This window comes from Cicer arietinum, chromosome 3, assembly GCF_000331145.2.
Source record: "Cicer arietinum cultivar CDC Frontier isolate Library 1 chromosome 3, Cicar.CDCFrontier_v2.0, whole genome shotgun sequence".
Lineage (NCBI taxonomy): Eukaryota > Viridiplantae > Streptophyta > Magnoliopsida > Fabales > Fabaceae > Cicer > Cicer arietinum.
In genome coordinates, this window is record NC_021162.2 from 60,998,721 (window position 1) to 61,021,072 (window position 22,352).

General features: G+C 31.1%; 3 protein-coding genes, 1 long non-coding RNA gene and 2 other non-coding genes across 6 annotated transcripts; 3 read left to right on the top strand and 3 right to left on the bottom strand.

Annotated features, from left to right (window-relative positions):
• Positions 1–4,114: 4,114 nt before the first annotated feature.
• Positions 4,115–6,630, top strand: LOC101502424 (uncharacterized). Its single transcript, XM_004492668.4, has 3 exons — positions 4,115–4,324; positions 6,029–6,083; positions 6,180–6,630. Exons 1-3 carry the CDS (start codon positions 4,136–4,138, stop codon positions 6,449–6,451), a joined length of 516 nt encoding a protein of 171 aa, XP_004492725.1. The 5' UTR covers positions 4,115–4,135; the 3' UTR covers positions 6,452–6,630.
• Positions 6,631–7,784: 1,154 nt separating this feature from the next.
• TRNAV-CAC (transfer RNA valine (anticodon CAC)) lies at positions 7,785–7,858 on the bottom strand. The gene has a single exon. It is a non-coding gene; the product is annotated as a tRNA-Val (tRNA).
• Positions 7,859–8,488: 630 nt separating this feature from the next.
• Positions 8,489–9,310, top strand: LOC101512280 (uncharacterized). The gene is made up of 2 exons (XM_004492971.3): positions 8,489–8,627; positions 8,724–9,310. The coding sequence occupies exons 1-2, from the start codon at positions 8,504–8,506 to the stop codon at positions 8,993–8,995; spliced, it is 396 nt and encodes a 131-aa protein (XP_004493028.1). The 5' UTR covers positions 8,489–8,503; the 3' UTR covers positions 8,996–9,310.
• A 1,165-nt stretch (positions 9,311–10,475) lies between these two features.
• TRNAV-CAC (transfer RNA valine (anticodon CAC)) lies at positions 10,476–10,549 on the bottom strand. Its single transcript has one exon. It is a non-coding gene; the product is annotated as a tRNA-Val (tRNA).
• A 1,314-nt stretch (positions 10,550–11,863) lies between these two features.
• LOC101502727 (acyl-CoA hydrolase 2-like) lies at positions 11,864–21,268 on the bottom strand. The gene is made up of 17 exons (XM_004492669.4): positions 21,113–21,268; positions 20,878–20,970; positions 20,315–20,382; positions 20,043–20,124; positions 17,536–17,582; positions 17,320–17,445; positions 17,093–17,170; positions 16,922–17,009; positions 15,418–15,530; positions 14,464–14,526; positions 14,326–14,381; positions 14,090–14,194; positions 13,809–13,865; positions 13,159–13,260; positions 12,974–13,022; positions 12,662–12,730; positions 11,864–12,475 (listed from the first exon to the last, which is right to left on the bottom strand). Exons 1-17 carry the CDS (start codon positions 21,126–21,128, stop codon positions 12,398–12,400), a joined length of 1,290 nt encoding a protein of 429 aa, XP_004492726.1. The 5' UTR covers positions 21,129–21,268; the 3' UTR covers positions 11,864–12,397.
• Positions 12,475–15,319, top strand: LOC113785781 (uncharacterized). Its single transcript, XR_003471969.2, has 3 exons — positions 12,475–12,649; positions 14,121–14,187; positions 15,067–15,319. It is a non-coding gene; the product is annotated as an uncharacterized lncRNA (long non-coding RNA).
• Positions 21,269–22,352: the final 1,084 nt, after the last annotated feature.

Genomic DNA, 22,352 nt, shown 5'->3' on the forward strand with positions numbered 1-22,352 from the left:
ACATTAAATTGTATTAATTTTAAGTAAATGTAAATTTAATACATACGAGCTCAATCGCAACATCAATATGAGCCTTGCGGCCTGAGGTGTGGACAACCCCGCCTCTTGTTGAAGCTCGATTGGTCTTATTTTGGTTGGAGATGTTCTTGAATGATGTACCGTCCCAATATGCTCGAAGACTAGTCCGAGCTTCCTCACCTATCCAACTAGGTCGAGTCCCTTTTTTCCTCACCTTTGTAAGCATATATGGCAGTCTTTTAGCAACCTTTTGTTCAAACAGACGTTTCACAATATCATTATGACAAGGATCCCACGATACCTTCTCCTGGGAATAACAAAAAGTATATATGTACTAACTACTATCACAAAACAGATTTACTCAATTCTCCCTATATATGCTAGAAAAATGAATTGAACATATAATTATATTCAAAGGCTTACCGCAAACTTTTCAAATCAATCTTGTCTAATTATGTCAGTGGTTGCACTCCAACCATAGATAGGCTCATGAAATTGTTTTTGTATGGCATACCTAATGGCATCTGCAATTGCGTTGCTAGGAGTGAGTCTGCATTAATGTATTGAAGAAATAAAGTATTAAATAAATAATATGTGGCTATACTTATGCTTCTAATATTAAGAAAATAAACAATTGTTGTAACTTACCATTTACCATAAGTTTGTATAATGACTTTTCCATTATCATCTTTTCCATAAGGTCGTTTCAGCAAGATGGATAGTGAAGGTTGGAGATCATCACATTCTAAATGACGATTATTACTTAAAGTTGTGGTCGGCAACAAATTGAATGACTTGAAATAATGAGAACAAAAATAAGTTGTCTCGCGTTGTATATAGTCAGCACATATGGAGCCTTCAACCCTAGCCTTGTTTGTCACTGCCCGCTTTGAGACTCTCATACATCTGCACATTTAATCATTAAATGTCTATTAAGTAAGTTATAATAAACCTAGTAATCTGTTAAAAAATCAACCACAAAAGTTATCTTTCAAATGGATACATCCACCGGTAATGTACTGGACCACCTAACATTGCTTCATAGGCAAGATGTATTGGAAGATGCTGCATTGAGTCGAAGAAACCTGGTGGAAAAATCTTTTCTAACTTGCATATGATAATTGGAATGTTATCATTCAACTTAACTAAGTCGTCCAACCTCAATGTATTGCAACAAAGATCCTTGAAGAATCGACTTAGCTTGGTTAATGGTTTCCAAACAAATTCTGGCAAGGAATGAAATGCAATTGGGAGTAAACATTCCATGAAAACATGACAGTCATGACTCTTCATCCCATGTATCGTACCCTTCTCAACATCGGCACACCTAGCAAGGCTTGAAGCATAGCCATAAGGCATTCTCAAATCCTTAAGCCATTTACAAACCAACTTGGCATCTGATGATGTCAAAGTATAATTTGTCTTTGGGTAGACCAGAGGTGAGGAAGAAAACTTAGTTATAATATATAATTCATATATAATATAGTTGATTTAAATGATATATATTGTCTAATGATGAAATTAACTAACTTTTATATCAAAATCACTGCCATTTGCATTTCTAAATATTATTATGCTTGTCACTATTAAACATGTCATCAAATTCACTGTCATTTACACTTCAGATCTACACTTACAGCACAAAATCTGGATAACTCTGATGAAACTCGGAGCTACACTTACACTTTTAAGTATGTTTGTATACGAAACTCTAATGAACACTTCATTTCTCTTACAGATATGGAACTGTTCGCGTGACGAAGGTAATTGCATATAGTCACGCTGTTATTGCATTTTATGAATTAGTCATCACCTTGCTATGAAAACTTGTGCAATTTATATTATTTTTCACCATGTTCATTCATTAATATTCATTGTCTTCTTAAATTTGGACATTTTTTAAGATCCAATTTCCTAGAAATCAGTTTTTTAACTTTTGAGTTGACTTTCGCACCAAAGAAGTGTCAAATTTTAAGAGTTTTGGCTATTTGATCATTGTATTGTAACAAGGCAAGCCTGTCCTGTAGCATGTATTTTGATTTTTTTAGTGTATTTCTTGAACTGATAAACCTAAATCATTCTTTATTGTTGCTATGCCTTACTAGTTCTAGTATTAAAACTGTTGATTGTAGTGAGCTTAAATTAACACATGGATGCTCGTTTGTGGTTAAGGATTAAATTAAACTCGATAACTAACGAACCCCTTGAATTGATTGCTTTAAAATCACAATTTTCAATTATGTTTGTGTTTATTTCATTGTTAAACATAACTCCTCCAAACCTTATAGTTTTCTTTCTTAATTTGGTATAATTTCAAAGTTGGTTAGTCAGGAAACAGTTCGCGTTAACACTTTTGCAGAAAATGGTCAAACAGGTCAATAACTTCATTAAGTCTTTCTATATGAAGAATATTTTATGCCTGATAAAATTCATTCATTTTGCACTACAGTTCTTGTCAATGAAACTTGCTTATGTGAATCCTATGTTATGTGAGTCCTATGTTCTATGACTTGGCAGCAGACCTAGACACTTTCTTGGGTAGACCAGAGGTGAGGAAGAAAACTTAGTGACAATATATAATTCATATATAATATAGTTGATTCAAATGATATATATTGTCTAATAATGAAATTAACTAACTTTTATATCAAAATCATTGTCGTCTGCATTTCTAATCAAGATAGAAACACTGTTGCAGCATGTATGCATTATAATTCATAGCAAAATTCACAACACTAGAGCATAGGAAATAACATGTCAGAAGATAAAAGTATTGATACTAAAACACTAAAGCATGATCCATTCCAGTGACCCCAAGATGTTAATCTAAATGCATTACACAATACCTACTTGTTTAGATCGAATGAACAACAACAATAAGGCTTAACGTTAAGAGGAATCCACAAGTCACTCACTAGAGCTCAACTCGTTTTTCCGACCCCAATCTCCCCAAAAAAATCACCCAATGTGTCATCAAATCTGTAATGTGCCATAAAACCTAAACAAGAATACACAACTAAGAGTGAGACAACGACACTTACCTTGAGAATCGACCACAGATGACAGCGCGACGGGGACACTGAACGACGACTATGAGATTGACGGTGTCGGAGTTTGAGAGGGAGACGGTGACCGACTCTGAGAGTGAAGGTGACAGGTTTGATAGGTCACATGTTGGGCGGCGATACTCACGACATTTAGAGGAATGAGATTCGGTGATGGATTCAAGTGTGAGAGAAGGGTTCAATGTATGTATGAAGGGTTCAACACTTAGGGATTTAGAGAAGAACTCAAAACTTAGGGATTCAGAGAGAATGGTTCTTTTAAAACCCAAACATTTTAATTTTACGATATGATTTTATAAATAATATTAAAAAATTTAAAAATACCCTAGCGTCGGCCCATCCGACACTACATATTAAAATAAAAATTATAAAATTAAATTAATAAACTAGCGTATGTTTTATTTTACGTAGCGTCGGCTACTCTGACGCTAATCGTCAATAAAATTGAAAAATGAAATTTGGTGCCTTAGCGTCGACCCAGCCGACGCTAAACCGACGCTAAGTAGCGTCGAAGTCGGGGGCCGACGCTAATAATGGCACAGCTAAAATGCAATTTTCTAATAGTGGTTATGGGTGTTTATAATGTGGTTTGGTTCGGATTTAAGGAAAAAAAATATCAATCCAAATATAAAATTACATATAGTTGGTTCGGTTTGGATATTACGTTTCAAAAAATCGATACAATCTCATCCAATTGTAAACAATTTAATTTAGAAAAGTCTTTAATATTTAAATTATAACTGTAAAAGAAATATATTAATATTATAAAAATAAATTAAATATAAAATATAACTAATAATATATTCGAATTTAACGTAACAATTCTTAGTTCCTATGAAATTTTATATTTTACTTTTAGACTCTATAAAAAAATTATTTATCTTTAATTACACAAAAAAAATTAATTTTGTTTTTTTGTCTTTATTTTCAAATCAAATTATATTTATCATTCAAATTGAACATTATAAGAATTATTTAAGAACTAAAGATGAAAAATTTGTTTATAAACATTAATTACGAGATTAAAAACTTAAGACAGATAAATCCATATAATGATTGGTACGAAGTTATACAAAGAGCATCGCATTTCATCATCTATGGAAGAACCAAAACCACCTGTAATTGCTCCAACTCTTCAAACTCCTAGTTCCAAGAAGAGGCCACTCGACACTGATAATTCCAATTCCAATTACTTCAAGATTCGTGCCCTTATTCGAGATCTTCGCCCCCATTTTATCCAGGTACATTACATACTACCCCCATTTTCCCTAAATACCTTAAATCCTATTAAAATCTTTTCTTTTTCGTGGAATGCGAGTATTTTTGTTGTTATCTTATCTGGGTTTTTCTTTGTTCATTATTGTATTTGATGAAATGTATGTTCCTGAAACAAGTTAATTTATATTCTTGTTAGGGGTTTCAATTCTTTCATTTTTTTTTTTTTTATTTTCAATTTAGGGCTAAATTGGTATGTGAAAGTATTTTACCTTGCTTTTGTTTTGTTTATTTTTATTTACTAAATTGAATTTAGGGCTTACCAATGTTAGGGATTTCATTCTAGTTTTAGGGGGTTTTCATTGATTGTGAATAACATGTTGTAAGGACAAGTTCATAATCAAAGGAAAGGAGATTTTTTTTATGTATTACACTACTTGTTAGGAGTCCTAATTCTGGACCTAGTAAGGTAATTAGGTTTATCTAATCTCAGTATCTTATATCCAGATTTTGCTTCGAGTATTCTCTCTTTTTCTGCTTCAGCATTGATAGTTTATTAACTTAATGGTGTGAGAGACCTGGGTTAGACGAGTTTGGATACTTGGATTGTAAACTTATTGATAAGGAATTTGCTGTGAGATATATTGTAAAAGGGAGTAGTATGGGAAAAAGAATGATTGGGTGATCGGTCAAGTAGCAACATGTTTGTTATTTTCTATCTTTAGCCTTGTTCTCTCTGGTTGCCTTCCAGCTTATACCAATATTCACGTGTTAAAATAATGCGGTTGGAAAATTGAAATCTGAAAGTATTATATTTGATTACATAGTAGTTATTGTTTCATTTTTCAATAGTTTATAATTCATACTTAAGACCTGATCACCTGCTTTCTTTGTGAGAATTTGTATAGCCTTATAACCCCGTTTGCTTTTTTATCGGTTCTCTTGGGAATGTGGATCCAAAGTGTCTGATGGACTTTGGACAGTAGAGTTCAGAAGTTGATAGCTGTTGACTAAAAATTCAATATTTAAATGGCCATATAATTATAAAATACATCTCTTAGATAATAACTCGTTTATGTAATGCGTCCCTTTATTTTCATCGATGATTACCACTTGTACCTATTCCTAAATATACCCTGTGCTTTAGAGGATCTAGGTCCTTCTTAGGAACATGCCATGTAGAAATTTTACAAAATTTTGAATATAGAATGATATAGGATGAAGTTTACAAGGAGATGGGGAGTTTCCATGGTTTCTCTACAAAAATTTGTTCATTTTTAGTACTTTCCCGAATAAGAAAACGAAAAGAAAAATAAATGGTTCATTTGACCATCTGATTCAGCACAAATTTGGTACTTCCCTTGTTTGTTTTTTTTTTTTATATTGTAGCTCTTTTATTTTACGGTAGCAAGTGCACGCTCCTCTTAGGAAGATGCATCATTAATTGTGATAAACTCTTGCAAGCTTTGTTGCACCATTATGCATTGACTATATGTTGTACTGGACTACTATGTATGTAGCTAGTAGTTTCTTTTCTACGATCTGATCCGATCCAAGTCACGTGTTATGAACATGTATTGAAGTCGTTTTCTTAAGCTGATATGAATATGTATTGAACTAGTTCAGTTGACTGAAAATCTCAATTCCCTTTGTCTTGATTCATGGAATTTATGTTTTTGCTCAAAATACTAAAACAAGTGTCTAATGATTGCTGCTTTTTGATCTTGAAGGTTCTCCAAATTCCTGACTACAAAAATTGCAAGGCATCCCATGAAATTCGAGACCGTAAGTTGACCAAACTATCAAATCATAATTCAAAACGACATATAGGTGGTTGCTTGAATTGTGTAATATGCTTTTTACTTTAACTTGTAATTGCAGAACTGAAAACTGTGCTGAAGTTATACAATGATATGAAAGCGCAAGTAGTTTCGCAAGCGAAGCAGCAGGCTCAACATGTCAAGTCTTCAGAGCAATCTCAAGTAGAGAAATCATTTGCGCGACCATCTGTAGCTGAAGACAGTCAGACACCCGGCACATACGTTATTGGAGGATCCGCTTTTGGATGGAATTTCATCACTTTTCCAGCCGCACATCCTGTCTATTATGGTAGGACAAAGGAACAATTTCGATCAGAAAAAGTGACCGAGTAATCCTTGGGCGCACAATCACAGACTTACTACGTGCACAACCTGTCCATCGGAACACCTGTTCATTCAACCAAAAGTATAGTGTATTATCAGTTTCTATAAACTTACTATTTTTTTTTCCCTTAGTCCTTTTTCTATTAACATTTTTAAAATTCAGCAAGAGACTCGTACATGTTCTGTCATATTTTTAGTAGCAGTTGGACTTTTCATTATGAAAGCAAAACATGTTTTTTTGTTCATTAAAAGTTTACTGAAAAAGGAAATTTTTGTATCTTGTGCAAGTTATGTAACTCTTTTATATGAGCTCCTATTATTCTATATCTTGTGCAAGTTATGTAACTCTTTTTCTAATATGCCCTATGTCTATTTTCATTTTTTTTTAATCTTGCACATATTATTAATCACAATAATCAAAGACAGCATTCAGATTTATCCAATTCAAAGAAACAATTTCAATTTCTTTCTCAGCCATTTCTGGAGTTTTGCAGAATTGATTTCAAGGCTTCAAGCTGACATATAATGTGGCATTCTCCCATAAATGGCAAGCATCTATCAAAACCAAAAACACCTGAAATTTTTACCAACATATTCAACCACATTCTGAGCTGAACAAAATCGTAACAATTTGTTCAACTCGTTTAACATATTATATGAACCAACATGGATGATTAGAAACATATTATTTATTGACTATATTAAGGACTTAACGTATTTTTGGTTGTGCGGTGACCAAAAGTAATTTTTAGTGAATTGATTTTGTAAAATTGATTTTAGTTAAAATTGAGTTGAAAGTAAATTGATTTATATTTGTATATGTTTAGATAAAAGTTAATTCAACGATAAATTTCAATATAAATATCATGTTTGAATTCAAAAGTTATAAATCATAGTTTCAACTTAGAATTAATTTTGGATACTGAATCAATTCTGCTTAACATCACTCAAATATGCCAAAATCAATTTTACTCTAAAATTGAAATCAATCGTAAAATTAGTAAATAGTCTCTTTATATACTGCCAAATAAAAAAGTATCTTTGTATTCCTCTATCCCATGTTACATCAAGTAACCCAAATACAATTAGTAAAAAAAAAATTAACATCAAGAAACGCACTTTAATATTTTTTATTTATAATTAATTTTATTTCAAATTAATACAACAAATATATTAAATATCAAAAAAACACAAAATATTTAGTTAGTTTTTAAAATGATGATAAATATATAATAATAATAATAATAATAATGATGAAAAAAACATGATATATATGTATTTTGAATTTGCTAAACGTTAAATTATTTTTTAGGTGTGTAGGAAAAAAAGAATCTGATTACTTTGTCTGAGCCCAGGTTCGAACTGGGGACCTCTAGTGTGTGAGACTAGCGTGATAACCAACTACACCACCCAGACATCTGATGTTAATAGCATCCTTTTTAAATTATATGAATTAAAACTGAGATAAAAGACAAAGATAAAATCATTAATTTCCTGGTTGCAAGAAAATCGTTAATTTTGTTATACATTCAAAAGAAGTACACCTTATTGCAATAATAATAATAGTCCCTCGTACCAAAAATGGTGTTAGTTTCATTTTTGTTATAGCTTCTTTTACAAATGATTTTGAAGATATTTAATCTTTTTGTTATAGCTTATAAAATGATTTTTTTTTAAATTCAAATAAAAAATTGATCTAAATAGTTTCTCATAAAAAATTATTTTAAGTTTTTCTGATTCAGCACAAATTTGGTACTTCCCTTGTTTGTTTTTTTTTTTTATATTGTAGCTCTTTTATTTTACGGTAGCAAGTGCACGCTCCTCTTAGGAAGATGCATCATTAATTGTGATAAACTCTTGCAAGCTTTGTTGCACCATTATGCATTGACTATATGTTGTACTGGACTACTATGTATGTAGCTAGTAGTTTCTTTTCTACGATCTGATCCGATCCAAGTCACGTGTTATGAACATGTATTGAAGTCGTTTTCTTAAGCTGATATGAATATGTATTGAACTAGTTCAGTTGACTGAAAATCTCAATTCCCTTTGTCTTGATTCATGGAATTTATGTTTTTGCTCAAAATACTAAAACAAGTGTCTAATGATTGCTGCTTTTTGATCTTGAAGGTTCTCCAAATTCCTGACTACAAAAATTGCAAGGCATCCCATGAAATTCGAGACCGTAAGTTGACCAAACTATCAAATCATAATTCAAAACGACATATAGGTGGTTGCTTGAATTGTGTAATATGCTTTTTACTTTAACTTGTAATTGCAGAACTGAAAACTGTGCTGAAGTTATACAATGATATGAAAGCGCAAGTAGTTTCGCAAGCGAAGCAGCAGGCTCAACATGTCAAGTCTTCAGAGCAATCTCAAGTAGAGAAATCATTTGCGCGACCATCTGTAGCTGAAGACAGTCAGACACCCGGCACATACGTTATTGGAGGATCCGCTTTTGGATGGAATTTCATCACTTTTCCAGCCGCACATCCTGTCTATTATGGTAGGACAAAGGAACAATTTCGATCAGAAAAAGTGACCGAGTAATCCTTGGGCGCACAATCACAGACTTACTACGTGCACAACCTGTCCATCGGAACACCTGTTCATTCAACCAAAAGTATAGTGTATTATCAGTTTCTATAAACTTACTATTTTTTTTTCCCTTAGTCCTTTTTCTATTAACATTTTTAAAATTCAGCAAGAGACTCGTACATGTTCTGTCATATTTTTAGTAGCAGTTGGACTTTTCATTATGAAAGCAAAACATGTTTTTTTGTTCATTAAAAGTTTACTGAAAAAGGAAATTTTTGTATCTTGTGCAAGTTATGTAACTCTTTTATATGAGCTCCTATTATTCTATATCTTGTGCAAGTTATGTAACTCTTTTATATGAGCTCCTATTATTCTATATCTTGTGCAAGTTATGTAACTCTTTTATATGAGCTCCTATTATTCTATATCTTGTGCAAGTTATGTAACTCTTTTATATGAGCTCCTATTATTCTATATCTTGTGCAAGTTATGTAACTCTTTTTCTAATATGCCCTATGTCTATTTTCATTTTTTTTTAATCTTGCACATATTATTAATCACAATAATCAAAGACAGCATTCAGATTTATCCAATTCAAAGAAACAATTTCAATTTCTTTCTCAGCCATTTCTGGAGTTTTGCAGAATTGATTTCAAGGCTTCAAGCTGACATATAATGTGGCATTCTCCCATAAATGGCAAGCATCTATCAAAACCAAAAACACCTGAAATTTTTACCAACATATTCAACCACATTCTGAGCTGAACAAAATCGTAACAATTTGTTCAACTCGTTTAACATATTATATGAACCAACATGGATGATTAGAAACATATTATTTATTGACTATATTAAGGACTTAACGTATTTTTGGTTGTGCGGTGACCAAAAGTAATTTTTAGTGAATTGATTTTGTAAAATTGATTTTAGTTAAAATTGAGTTGAAAGTAAATTGATTTATATTTGTATATGTTTAGATAAAAGTTAATTCAACGATAAATTTCAATATAAATATCATGTTTGAATTCAAAAGTTATAAATCATAGTTTCAACTTAGAATTAATTTTGGATACTGAATCAATTCTGCTTAACATCACTCAAATATGCCAAAATCAATTTTACTCTAAAATTGAAATCAATCGTAAAATTAGTAAATAGTCTCTTTATATACTGCCAAATAAAAAAGTATCTTTGTATTCCTCTATCCCATGTTACATCAAGTAACCCAAATACAATTAGTAAAAAAAAAATTAACATCAAGAAACGCACTTTAATATTTTTTATTTATAATTAATTTTATTTCAAATTAATACAACAAATATATTAAATATCAAAAAAACACAAAATATTTAGTTAGTTTTTAAAATGATGATAAATATATAATAATAATAATAATAATAATGATGAAAAAAACATGATATATATGTATTTTGAATTTGCTAAACGTTAAATTATTTTTTAGGTGTGTAGGAAAAAAAGAATCTGATTACTTTGTCTGAGCCCAGGTTCGAACTGGGGACCTCTAGTGTGTGAGACTAGCGTGATAACCAACTACACCACCCAGACATCTGATGTTAATAGCATCCTTTTTAAATTATATGAATTAAAACTGAGATAAAAGACAAAGATAAAATCATTAATTTCCTGGTTGCAAGAAAATCGTTAATTTTGTTATACATTCAAAAGAAGTACACCTTATTGCAATAATAATAATAGTCCCTCGTACCAAAAATGGTGTTAGTTTCATTTTTGTTATAGCTTCTTTTACAAATGATTTTGAAGATATTTAATCTTTTTGTTATAGCTTATAAAATGATTTTTTTTTAAATTCAAATAAAAAATTGATCTAAATAGTTTCTCATAAAAAATTATTTTAAGTTTTTCATCTTTTTACTACAATATTTTCTAGTAATAAAATTTTAAAAAATATTTAAATGAGAAGCTAAATTATCTTAAGATAATTTTTAAGATATATCTTTTTATTAAAATGTGATTTTTATTATGTTAAAATTTCTAACAATCTATGACAAATGAATTTGAGAAAACTTCCTCTGAATACCTTCCCATAAAAATTATTTTTAAAAATATAAAATTAAAATCACTTTTTTTTTATTGATGTGAATATATTTTTTTAATGTAACTGACATGATAATTACGTGTATATTTATTGCATAAATATAATTTAATTGATATTAATAAGAACATAGATATAGATATTTGAATTTCATTAAACTATTTGAAAAAAAAATTGTGTATACTAATTTTTGAGAAGTTTGTGTTGTGTTAAAATAAAAAGAAGTATTTGTATATCTACTTGTATGATTATATGATTTTTTTTTTAGGAAAAAAAACGTCTATATGATTTTAGTTTTTTTTTTTTAATGTGGTTTTGATCTCTCTATTATTGTTAATTTATAAAATTTTCTATTTTAAAAGTCAACAGTTTTAATTCATATCTTATTTTTGAACTTAAAAACAACAATTTGACATATTTTTAATGACGTGATGTACAATTCTATAAGATAGAACAATCTAGATGCATTAATTATTCACATGTAATTAATTAAATTAAAAAAATGAAAAAAAAATTGAATTTGAAATCTAAATTTTTTATGATATTTTATTTCAATTTCATAAATATTAATTATTATAATTATCTTATCATATATCACGTTATTTAAAACATCTGAAGTCATTCTTTAATTAAAAAATTAAAGAAACCAAAACTGTCATTTTATAAAATAAAAAAACTAATTTCATAAAATCAATAAAAATAGATAAACTAAAATTTCAATTAAATTTCTTTTAGATAACATTATTATTATAACGATAAAGGGCTAATGCATTTTATTAAATATAAAGGATCAAATACATGGAAAATCAAAATAAAGGAGATAGCTGACATTATATATGACCGCTTCAGCAATGTTGCGAACTTGCGAACAATTATTTTAACCTCTCTTAGAAAACTTCCATGAGAGTTGTTGTGAAATAGAGCTACACCTAATATCATCATTTCCATACAAGTTGAGGCTTGAAATGGAGAATTGAAGGCATCAACAACCACTTTAGAATCTAAAGAGAAGATAACATGTGTGAAGCCAAGTTCTCCATCGCTGCCAGTAAACTACAAACAACTCGTACATGATAAAATCAGGTAGTACACTATCTCAATATGCCTTCTCTATTACTACTGACCACCTCCATACAAAAGTCTAACTACATAAAATCACTAATCGCACTTCCTTCTATTTGTTTTATTTTAACTTATACAAATAAGGGTATTTTAGCAGATTTTATAACTCACGATTGTATTTCTAATAAAACAAAATTGAAGAGCTGCATAAAAAGACAACTAGCAAGAAAATCACATGTCATGTGAATTTTTAGCTGTTATTTTTGTTTGATGAAAATTCACAACTTAGAGCTGATGGCTGAACTTTTGGGATTAACCTTCCTTGTCAGGCCTTCTTGAACCAATGAAACAAGAAGCTGCAAATCAACAATGGAAAAACTTAGACAAGCTAAACCAGGGAAAAGAGAGGGGACTTATGATGACAAAAGCATAGAACACACACAACACATGAAAAGGAAGGAAAAGGAGTCCTATATAGAATTGCACTGCGCCAAGAAAGATAGAGGTAATAGATGAAGTGACGTGAACAGGTAATCCTTTACCTCTCCTTTTTTATTGAACATTTGGCCTGTAACATAGCCGCGACCACTAAAGGCACTAGGACTAAAGATCTGTAGAACAAATTGGATTGGGAGTATTAACAAAGTCAAAACACACAAAATTTTGTGAAAATACTTTAACTTTAGGAAAAGTCAACCACTCAACTAGTTATTGATATGCAAAATGTGGTAAATGAGTAACCATTTATAGAAATAATAATCTACTTGAGTAGTTTAATTGTTCCTAAAAATTGTTTTTACCACGAATTTTATTGTTGTAGGCTGAGACTTTCCCCAAATAATGAAAACACTTACCACAAATAGTATCCAGTCATCAGCTCTTACAGGTCTGTGAAACCACACGCTGAAATAAAAATAAAAGTAGAAAACATAAAACAATATGCTAGAAAGCTTGAAAACTTGCTAGGTATGCCTCATGTTATTATGTTAATAAATAATAAATAACCTATCATACAAACCAAAAGGGCTGTGATACTTACGAGTGGTCCAAACTCAAAGCGCGCCTCTTTAAGCCTTTCCGGCGGTGGGGATTCATACTTACTTCAAGAAATAATAGATCTGAAGTATATGCCACCACACACCTGCAATACAAACCAAACACAGATTATTAGATATAAGACCATTGATTGTTTTACTATTTGGATAGTTGGTCTCGATGTGGACCAGAGTCACTTGTCCAAGTGGATATAACTTATAAGTATGATCCTTGCCTCCCCATTCTTCTATTTAAGAGTTGAATTTCAGCAAAGTAAAATGGACCTATGAATCCATAAACTATAAGCTCAAAAGGGTTCTTGCTAAGTGAACTTGTTAGATATAAAACCAGTCATGTGTATTCACCTAATAACTCCAACATAAGCTTTTGCGATTTGGCCCTAGATATAGGTTCAACTTAGATGCATACATACGATAAAATAGAATTTTCCACAATCTCCATTTTCACAAATTCTCAAATCAAGTTCTTTCTCATAACAAAGTTTTCCATGACAACAAATTTTCATATAAACTCAACACTTTCAAACCCAATGATCCCAGTTTAGAACATCAGTAAAAGCCCTCCCAGTTGATGCATTTGCCAATTTTGCTAAACCATTTGAAACCAGAATAACAGTAAATAAAAAATATGTACCTATGCAAGGCCTGATCATCTGACAGTTTTCCCTTTGCTCTAAACCAATATCTCAAACTACATTCAAATTTAGATAGTTTAGATAATATGTAGTACCATTAAGAATCCCAGATATCAAGGCTATGTGAAAATGATTTACAGAGAAAGGAAGGCACAGGATTGCTGTATTCCTAAAAGCTATCCTGATGCTTTTCTTTCTCCTCCTTCCAAATCTTTCATAAAAAATAGCATAAAATACTGGTGTAGTGTAAGCAGAAATTGGAATAGAGCACCCAGCTAACCTAGGAGGAGTTTTTGTCTGATTTGTTGCAGGTTTAGGATCACAGAATCGTATCTCTATGGGCCAGGGAATGAATTCAGCTGTAGCAACTTTGTTCCGGTAAGTTCTGAAGCAACCAAATTTGTAAATATGGCACAGAAAAACATTATACAGACACACACTTATCAAGAATTGAATCTAAATAAAAAATAAACAAATATAGAAAATTATTGCATCAAGCAGGATAACAAATCTTACCTTGGAAGACGAGGGTCAATAAGACGTTGCTCTCGTAACTCTTCCATTGATACAAGCTATAACAGAGAGCAAAATCTATTAGTCCAAAATTCCTAGCAGCATTTGGCCTTTTCTATTGAATATAACTCTGTTACTTGCCTCATCTGGGTCAGGGACAGATGGCATAGACACTTCCTGGTGGTCAGGCCCTAATTCATCTTTCTGTATAATTTAGGTAACAACAAAAGTAAATAAACCTCAAATGCAAAATAGAATTTCTCAACTAGTAATACAGCATATATGCTAAAAGAACGCATACCAATAAAATGAAAACAACTAAAGACAACTACATCAACCATGTTATACTTTGCAATCATGAAAAACTTATACTGCAACTGCACCGAGCCTTATCCCACTAGATATTTATTCCTAAAAATAAACAACATAACTGACATATAATAAATACATAACTACCCATCACTGCCATAATTATTGTTCACTAATAAGATGTCTTACATAGTGTAGACGACATAGATCAAAGGACATCATTATTCCCTATCATGCATAAAGTTCAAAGATAGATTGTTTACATTTAAATAACTCTTATTGGTTTGACTGACCTATAGTTTTTTCTGAAAAATAACTGATACAAAAAAGGGAAACTCGTCATAGATTTATATTCTTATGATTTGAATTGACAATGCTAGACAGCATCTCATTTATTAATTGGTGATAATGCATCAAAATTCCTATCCATGGCAGGACTAAAACCAATCAAGCACAACCCAAGTATATATAAATGCCTTTCATACCAAGAAAACAGAAGATTGGGATATCATTTTATATAATTGCACTATCAGGATGGTCCTCCAAATGGCATTTCATCTTTTAATTCCCAGCAGTAACTACTATTTGAAACATATGAAGTTAAAGATAACTGCTTGTCTTTAATGCTAAATTTTTTTGTTATCATACTGTATTCATTTAAGAATGATAAGAAAATGAATAAATGAAATACAGAGTGTATAACTTGACCTGATTGCAGCTAAACAAATAACTACATAAAAATGACTGAAAATTTATCTAACTCCAACTCAAGAAAATGAGGATTACCTGAAATGAAGCCAGCAAAGTGAATATGAGATTTCCCTTTTGAATTGCATCTACTTTCCTTGTAGCAAAGCTCTTCCCCTCACGCAGACGCTTAACTTTATATAGAATTGGTACTGGAATAGGAAAGTGCACACATTGTATAACATTTTCACGATTTCAAACAAATAGATGAATTAGCAGTGCTCATAAACCACATAGCATGTGAATGATGATAATGAATTGCACGTGTTTAATGGATAGTTTAGATATTTTGCATTTAAATATAATGGATGGGTCATAAATAAACTATTATTCCATTTATGATCTTTTAATATGCATTAAAAAAATTCAATCCATCCATGACCTATTTATTAAAAATGATCCAACCCATCCAGTAATGACTTTTTTATGGATGGATATCCAACTCAACTGTAAAATTACTTCTCTCCATAAACTTTCATTCTCTTAGGAAACTTTTATCCCTCTACAACTTTTTCTCGCTACAATTTTTCTCTCTTTTAAGTTTTCTCTCTACTTTGGCAAGCTAACAGAAAGAGAAATTCAGACAAATAATGAATTAAAAACGAATATAAACTTTGTAACCTGTATTTGTACATTATCATTTTTCGACGTGAAATATAAAAACTAAACAAAGAATCTAAAGAAAAATAATTCTGGCTATAAAATTGAAACACGTGAACCTAGGCAAACAACAGCGTCAACTGTCAACGACAATGAATTTAATATTATAAGACATGAAATAGGAAAGGAGAAAATATTGGTGGATTTTATCATAATATCATCAACTATAAATCCTCAAATTATATTGCACCATGGCCGTTCAAGCTATGATGAAAGCCTTCTGACAATCTCAAACGTGCTTCTCAATGAACTGATGTCAGCTCCATCCAATCGATGGGTCTAAGCACGAGATCATGCTTCTTAAATCTTAACTCAATTCATCAATATAATGAATTCAACCAATCTCAATCTATATCTTCTTATTTTGACAATCGGATGGGATGGGTTGGATTTATGTATGAATAGGTTGGTTGGTTGGTTGGACAGTAGATATATGGATTATTTTGCCACCCCTGCCTTTAGATGGATTATGATCTATTAGTCAATCATCTGTTTTATTCACAACATGTCTCAAAATTTGGTTCTCCAGGAGTATATATGGATTTCTCGTCTCTCAGTGTCATTTAAGCAAAATATACAGTTGAAGCTATTCTACCAAAACAAACATACACAACAGTAAAGAGAATAAGGTGAAGAAAATCCAGGAGTGAGATTCACCAAGAACAAAACTTTGAAACTGCCAACCAAAAATAAAACACAGTCACTTGCAAATGTAATTTATAAATAAAGTAAAAAAAAAAACTTGCTTTTCTAAAACAATTTAACAGGTGGATAGAGAAGACAAAAATGGATCTTTAAAGCAACGAAAAGAAGTAGGGGGAAAAGAGAAAAGGGAGTTACATCAGAGCACTGTCAACAAAGTTCAGAGATTAAACATGCTTACTGTCAAAATCCCCCGCAAGAAGAAAATATACATGTAAGCTATGAACAACTTTTTGACAATCAACAGACTTTGATGCTGCAGCTAGTGCCTGGGGATTGACACATTATCTCATAAGAAGTCTACCCTTAGAAAGTGCTATATGAAGAAGATAGTTTTTTATCATATTCATACCTGTCCAACGAACTGTCCCCCATACACCTTCCCAAATTTTGGAGCATCTGGAGGTGTTATTCCTTGGAAAATATCTACCTTCCAAAGAGAAAGAGTAGAAAGATATAAGACTTAATTAAAGGAAAGTTAGTGTTTTACTAACTATTATCAAAGATAAACCAGGACAATAATTTTTCCTCTTCTAGTACCATATATCAATTATATAATATATAATGTCTGTTAGGTACCTCAATTGGTTCCAAATGCAATATATGCTCCACAGGCGAGCATGTCTCAAGAGTTTTTTCTGCACTCCAGATAGACTTTGGCTGCAACAGTGCCGAGTGCTCATGGGGCAGCACTAGACAGGATAGCTGGCATAGCAAACAAAAAAAAGGTTGTTTTAGGATCGAGAAAAAACCATTTTATTTACAGTTATATTGGAAGGGAGTAGGACAAGAAACCTTGGTCAAAGCTACCACATCAGCATGGTGAACTGCATTTGATAAACCTGCAAGTTGAAAGTTCACCTTAGTCTTCTGTAATTGCTCATTCACATAACTATCAAACAAAAGCTATGTATTTTAGACCAGCAAAACCTCATTTGTATGAGTAAATAAATTTTAACTAATTTCCATATTCCAGTGCAGAATATTGCTGAAATTAGAGGGACAGGTACGATAAAACTACTTTGTCTTGTGGATAATGATGCGTCAAATTAAAGACCACCAAAACCTATTTATATTAGTAGTCTAGTTATAAACTTATACTAATTAAATAAGGAACCGGATCAGACAATGTTACTGAAGAAAGTAAAAGAGAAAATATTTTCATATTTTATAACTACAGCCCTAAACTGTTTATATAGAAAAAGAAATTACAATAGTAATACTGAGTAATAATGACAGAATAAAAATAAACATAATAATATAAAATAAAAGAGAATAAGATCTGATTTCTCTTGATTCTTCAACACCCCCCTCAAGTTGGTGCATAGATATCTGTCATGCCCAACTTGGCTATAAGTCGCTCAAAATTGGGTCTTGCCAAACTTTTTGTCAAGATATCAGTTTCCTGATTGGAAGTCACAAATGGCAGACATATAATTCCAGCATCAATTTTTTCTTTTATGAAATGGCGGTCAATCTCGATATGCTTGGTTCTATCATGTTGTACAGGGTTGTGAACTATACTTATTGCTCCTTTGCTATCACAGACCAATTTTAAGGGGTGAGTCAACTTTCATTTTCAGTTTGCCCAGGAGTTTACGAATCCATAAAAGTTCATAGATTCCTTAAGTCATTGCTCTGAATTCAGCTTCTGCACTGCTTCGAGCAACAACCCCTTGTTTCTTACTTCTCCAAGTAACTAAATTTCCCCAAACATATGCACAATATCTAGTGGTGGATTTTCTATCGGTAATTGATCCTGTCCAATCAGCATCTGTAAATATAGAGACTTCTCTGTCATTAGTTGTTTTGAAGCACAAACCCTTTTCAGGATTGGATTTCAAGTACCTTAAGATTCGATAAACTGCCTCCAAGTATTCTTCGTAGGGAGAATGCATGAATAGGTTTACAACACTCACAGAAAAGCGATGTTAGGTCTAGTGTGGGCTAGATAAATAAGTTTCCCGACCAACCTCTGGTATCTTCCAATCTCAACAGGAACACTATCTTTCTCCCAAAGTTTAGCATTTAATTCTATAGGAGTATCTGCTGGTTTACACCCACTCATCTCGGTTTCTTCCAAGAGATCTAGGATGTATTTTCTTTGAGAAACAATAATTCCCTTCTTTGAGCGAGCAACTTCCATACCAAGAAAATATTTAAGTGCGCCTAAATCTTTGATCTCAAATTCTTTTGTCAAATTTTTCTTCAATCTTTTCATCTCAACAATGTCATCTCCTGTGAGAACACTTTGTCTTGTGGATAGGGATGGGAATGCTAGGCCGTCCGACAGGGGCCTATGGCCTGGCCTACTTATGGCCTGGCCTGTTTAATAAAAAGGTCAGGCTCAGGCTGTTTTTAAAGTCTATTTATATAAATAGGCCAGGCTCAGACTTGTAAAAAAGCCTATTAGGCCTGACAGACCGGCCTATATATATTTTATATGTATTCCATTTTCTACTTTTTCTTCTTCTAATTTCCATTGCACTCACTCCAACAAACATGTATGAAAACAACATATTTTTAAGGTTTAAAGGGTTATATATATATATATATATTATTACTAAATATGATGTTGCACGAGAGGATTTGTTTGAGAGGTAATAATCGGAGTTTGTTTGAGACCATTTGTTTGAGAGATAATAATGGGTGTGTTTGTTTAAATAAAAAATTTATTCTTTTAAACCAAAAATCATTTTTTAGGGTTTAAAGGGTGTTTGTTTCATATTTTTTTTTAAATTATTGTTAGAAAAATTATTTTTAATGTGAATAAGGCTTTTAAATAGGCTTACAGGTTAGGCCATGATAGGCCGTAGGCCAGGCTCAGCCGAAAAAAAAGCCTATCATAGGTCGTAGGTCAGGCTTATGCCTCAAAAATTCATCATAGGCCAGGCTCAGACCTTTCAAAGCCTGACCTGGCCTATTCCCTCCCCTACTTGTGGATAATGATGCGTCAAATTAAAGACCACCATAACCTATTTATATTAGTAGTCTAGTAATAAACTTATGATACTAATTAAATAAGGAAACGGGTCAGACAATGTTACAAAAACTAGAAACCACGCCTAAAATATCATTAATATTCTAATGCAAAAATGATATATGAACAAAGCATGGACACTTTAATAACCTAGTTTACGAGATAATTTCTAGATATTGATTATTCTAACACACATAATTAAGAATAATGAAACCATGACGACAGAAACACCCAACAAGCCTAAACCTTGTGAAATGAAGGGTAAACACTTCAAAATGAAGAACAGTTTTCAACATAGCTGCATAAGAATGAAGTTCCTTACCAAAACCAAAATAGTCATGCCTTTTCAGTTGAAACTCTATATTATTTTCATCATCAGCAAGACCAGATCCAATAACCTCAGCCTGCAAACCAGGAAACCGAACATTAAGTACAAAACTGTAAAATTTCAAAGAAACAATACTGCATAAACAAAATCTTAACACCCCATTTCACCATCATTAGATCTCTACATTACCACAGGCAATCCGATAACACTTGTACACTACTTTCAATTCTGAAATATAACATGAACAAAAATTAAAAAAAACATACCTCTCCTTCCCAAATGAAGTAAAGACCCTCTCCAGGATCTCCCTCACGAACGACATACTCTCCCGGCTCTACACAAGAACCAATTATTCAATAATTGAAAACATTAATGCACTCAACAGTTCAGAACAGGATTCCCTGATGTAACTGCTTCACGCAGTTACAGCTCTCAACAGTCTGATTTTGTTTGACAGCTGAATTGTTTCACACAGTAAATTTGATTGTGTGATCTACACTGTCTGATCTAAAATCAAACCAAGATCAACTATTGTGTGAAACTGCACTGTGTATTTGCTACAGTAGAAAATCCTGGTCCCAATAGTTCATCAACCATCTTTTCCCAAAATCAAACATCTCTTCCAATCAATTTTCAAAATTCTTTCAACTAAAAATTTTCTAAAACACTGGAAACACAATAACAACAAAAATAAAAAAGCTACCACTGCATGACCAAATTTTCATTGAATTCCAAACATCTTTACTCATAATTGATTGCATGAATTATATTCAATGAAAAAAAAAAACAAGGTAAAATTATGGAAACTAAAATCTGATTAGTAATTTACCATAGTTTTTGACAATAACAAGTTGAGATATGTTCCATAAAGATGATCTAGGAAGTCTCTGAAGCAGAGGAACGCCACCGAGAAACTCGAACACTGAAACAAGATGAAAGAGAGTGATCAAAACGCATAATAATAAAATAAAATTAAAAAAAAAAAAAATAAGTAAAGTAGCACAATGAAGAAATGAAAAGGAAAACAAAAAAAGTGGATTGTGTTTTGGAGAGATATCAGTCACCTTCTTCTCTCGCCATTAGACAGAGATAATGGATTGTAATGTAATTATTTAGTTGATAATTGATATTAACCCCTTTGTATCAGAGAAGAAAATTGAAAAGGAGAAAAAAAACACCAGTAAGAAAAGTATCCTTTTTAAAGCAGTAAGAAAAGTTTTGTCTCTACTCCCTTCTCTCTCCAATCCTTGCACTCTCATTGGTCGTCAAAATTATACATTTTTTGTCGATTTTTATTGGAGGTAAAATTTAAATTTCACTGATTCTTATAATTATAATTAATATGAATCTCACTAAATCTCACGATTAAATCTCACTAAGTTCTGTCATTTACACCTCAAACTTGTCACTATTACAAATTGACGTGAATATTCACGTCTGGATTGTTGTGTTGTCACCCCAACTCCCTACTCTCACTTAGTAGTTATAAACAAAAATGATTTTGAAATTTAATTTAAGTGTAATTAATTTTTTGTATTTCATAAAAAATGTAATTTAATTTTGTTAAATTTCTTTTGAATATAAAATACTCGATTAATAATATTATATGTTTTTTATTAAGTAAAAATATATTAAAAATACTAATATTAAACATTTCAAATATAATTAATTTTTGTTTATAATAGTAGTCAAAATTTGATCTCACTTTTTTTCTTATAATAATAAACAAATAAAGTACTTTTCTTAATCGAGTAAATTACATTTTTCCTAATCACCTGATTTCTTCTATTACACACAAATAAATTATTTATTTAGTTCACTTCAAATATATAATGAATTAAGTTCTGTGTATAGGAATTTAAATTCAAATATGTTTAACTTGAATTAGGTATGTAGGGTTTTTTTTGGCAATAACCATGTTTTGAAAAAAAAAATTATCAATATATTCTCATTTGCAAAAAATATATTAAAATGTCTTTTTTTTATTCTTAGTTATAAGGAAGTTTAAGATTGCATTTCGAAAGTTTCATGTTCATAGAAACTTTCGAAAATTTTAAAATTTTAGAAAAAAATAAACTTTGAAAGTTTCATGTTCATGTAAACTTTCGAAGATTTGGAAAATTAATATTTTAAAAATTTTAAAGTTTTGAAGTTTTTCTTACTTTTGAATTTCGAAGGTTTTAAATGTTTAAATATTTGCAAATGTGATTCGGACAATTCAAATTTTCAAATAAAATAGATGAAAAGAAGAGAAGATAATTTTTTAAAATTTTTTATTTATAATATTAAAAACAATCTAATATT

Coding starts and splice junctions, on each gene's coding strand:
- LOC101502424 (XM_004492668.4), top strand. CDS start 4,136: ATGATTGGTACGAAGTTATACAAAGAGCATCGCATTTCATCATCTATG. Junction 4,325..6,028: donor TTCGCCCCCATTTTATCCAG/GTACATTACATA, acceptor TTGATCTTGAAG/GTTCTCCAAATTCCTGACTA. Junction 6,084..6,179: donor ATCCCATGAAATTCGAGACC/GTAAGTTGACCA, acceptor TTGTAATTGCAG/AACTGAAAACTGTGCTGAAG.
- LOC101512280 (XM_004492971.3), top strand. CDS start 8,504: ATGGAATTTATGTTTTTGCTCAAAATACTAAAACAAGTGTCTAATGAT. Junction 8,628..8,723: donor ATCCCATGAAATTCGAGACC/GTAAGTTGACCA, acceptor TTGTAATTGCAG/AACTGAAAACTGTGCTGAAG.
- LOC101502727 (XM_004492669.4), bottom strand. Junction 20,125..20,314: donor ACTTCATTTGGGAAGGAGAG/GTATGTTTTTTT, acceptor CCTGGTTTGCAG/GCTGAGGTTATTGGATCTGG. Junction 13,866..14,089: donor CAGACAAAAACTCCTCCTAG/GTTAGCTGGGTG, acceptor ATTTGAATGTAG/TTTGAGATATTGGTTTAGAG.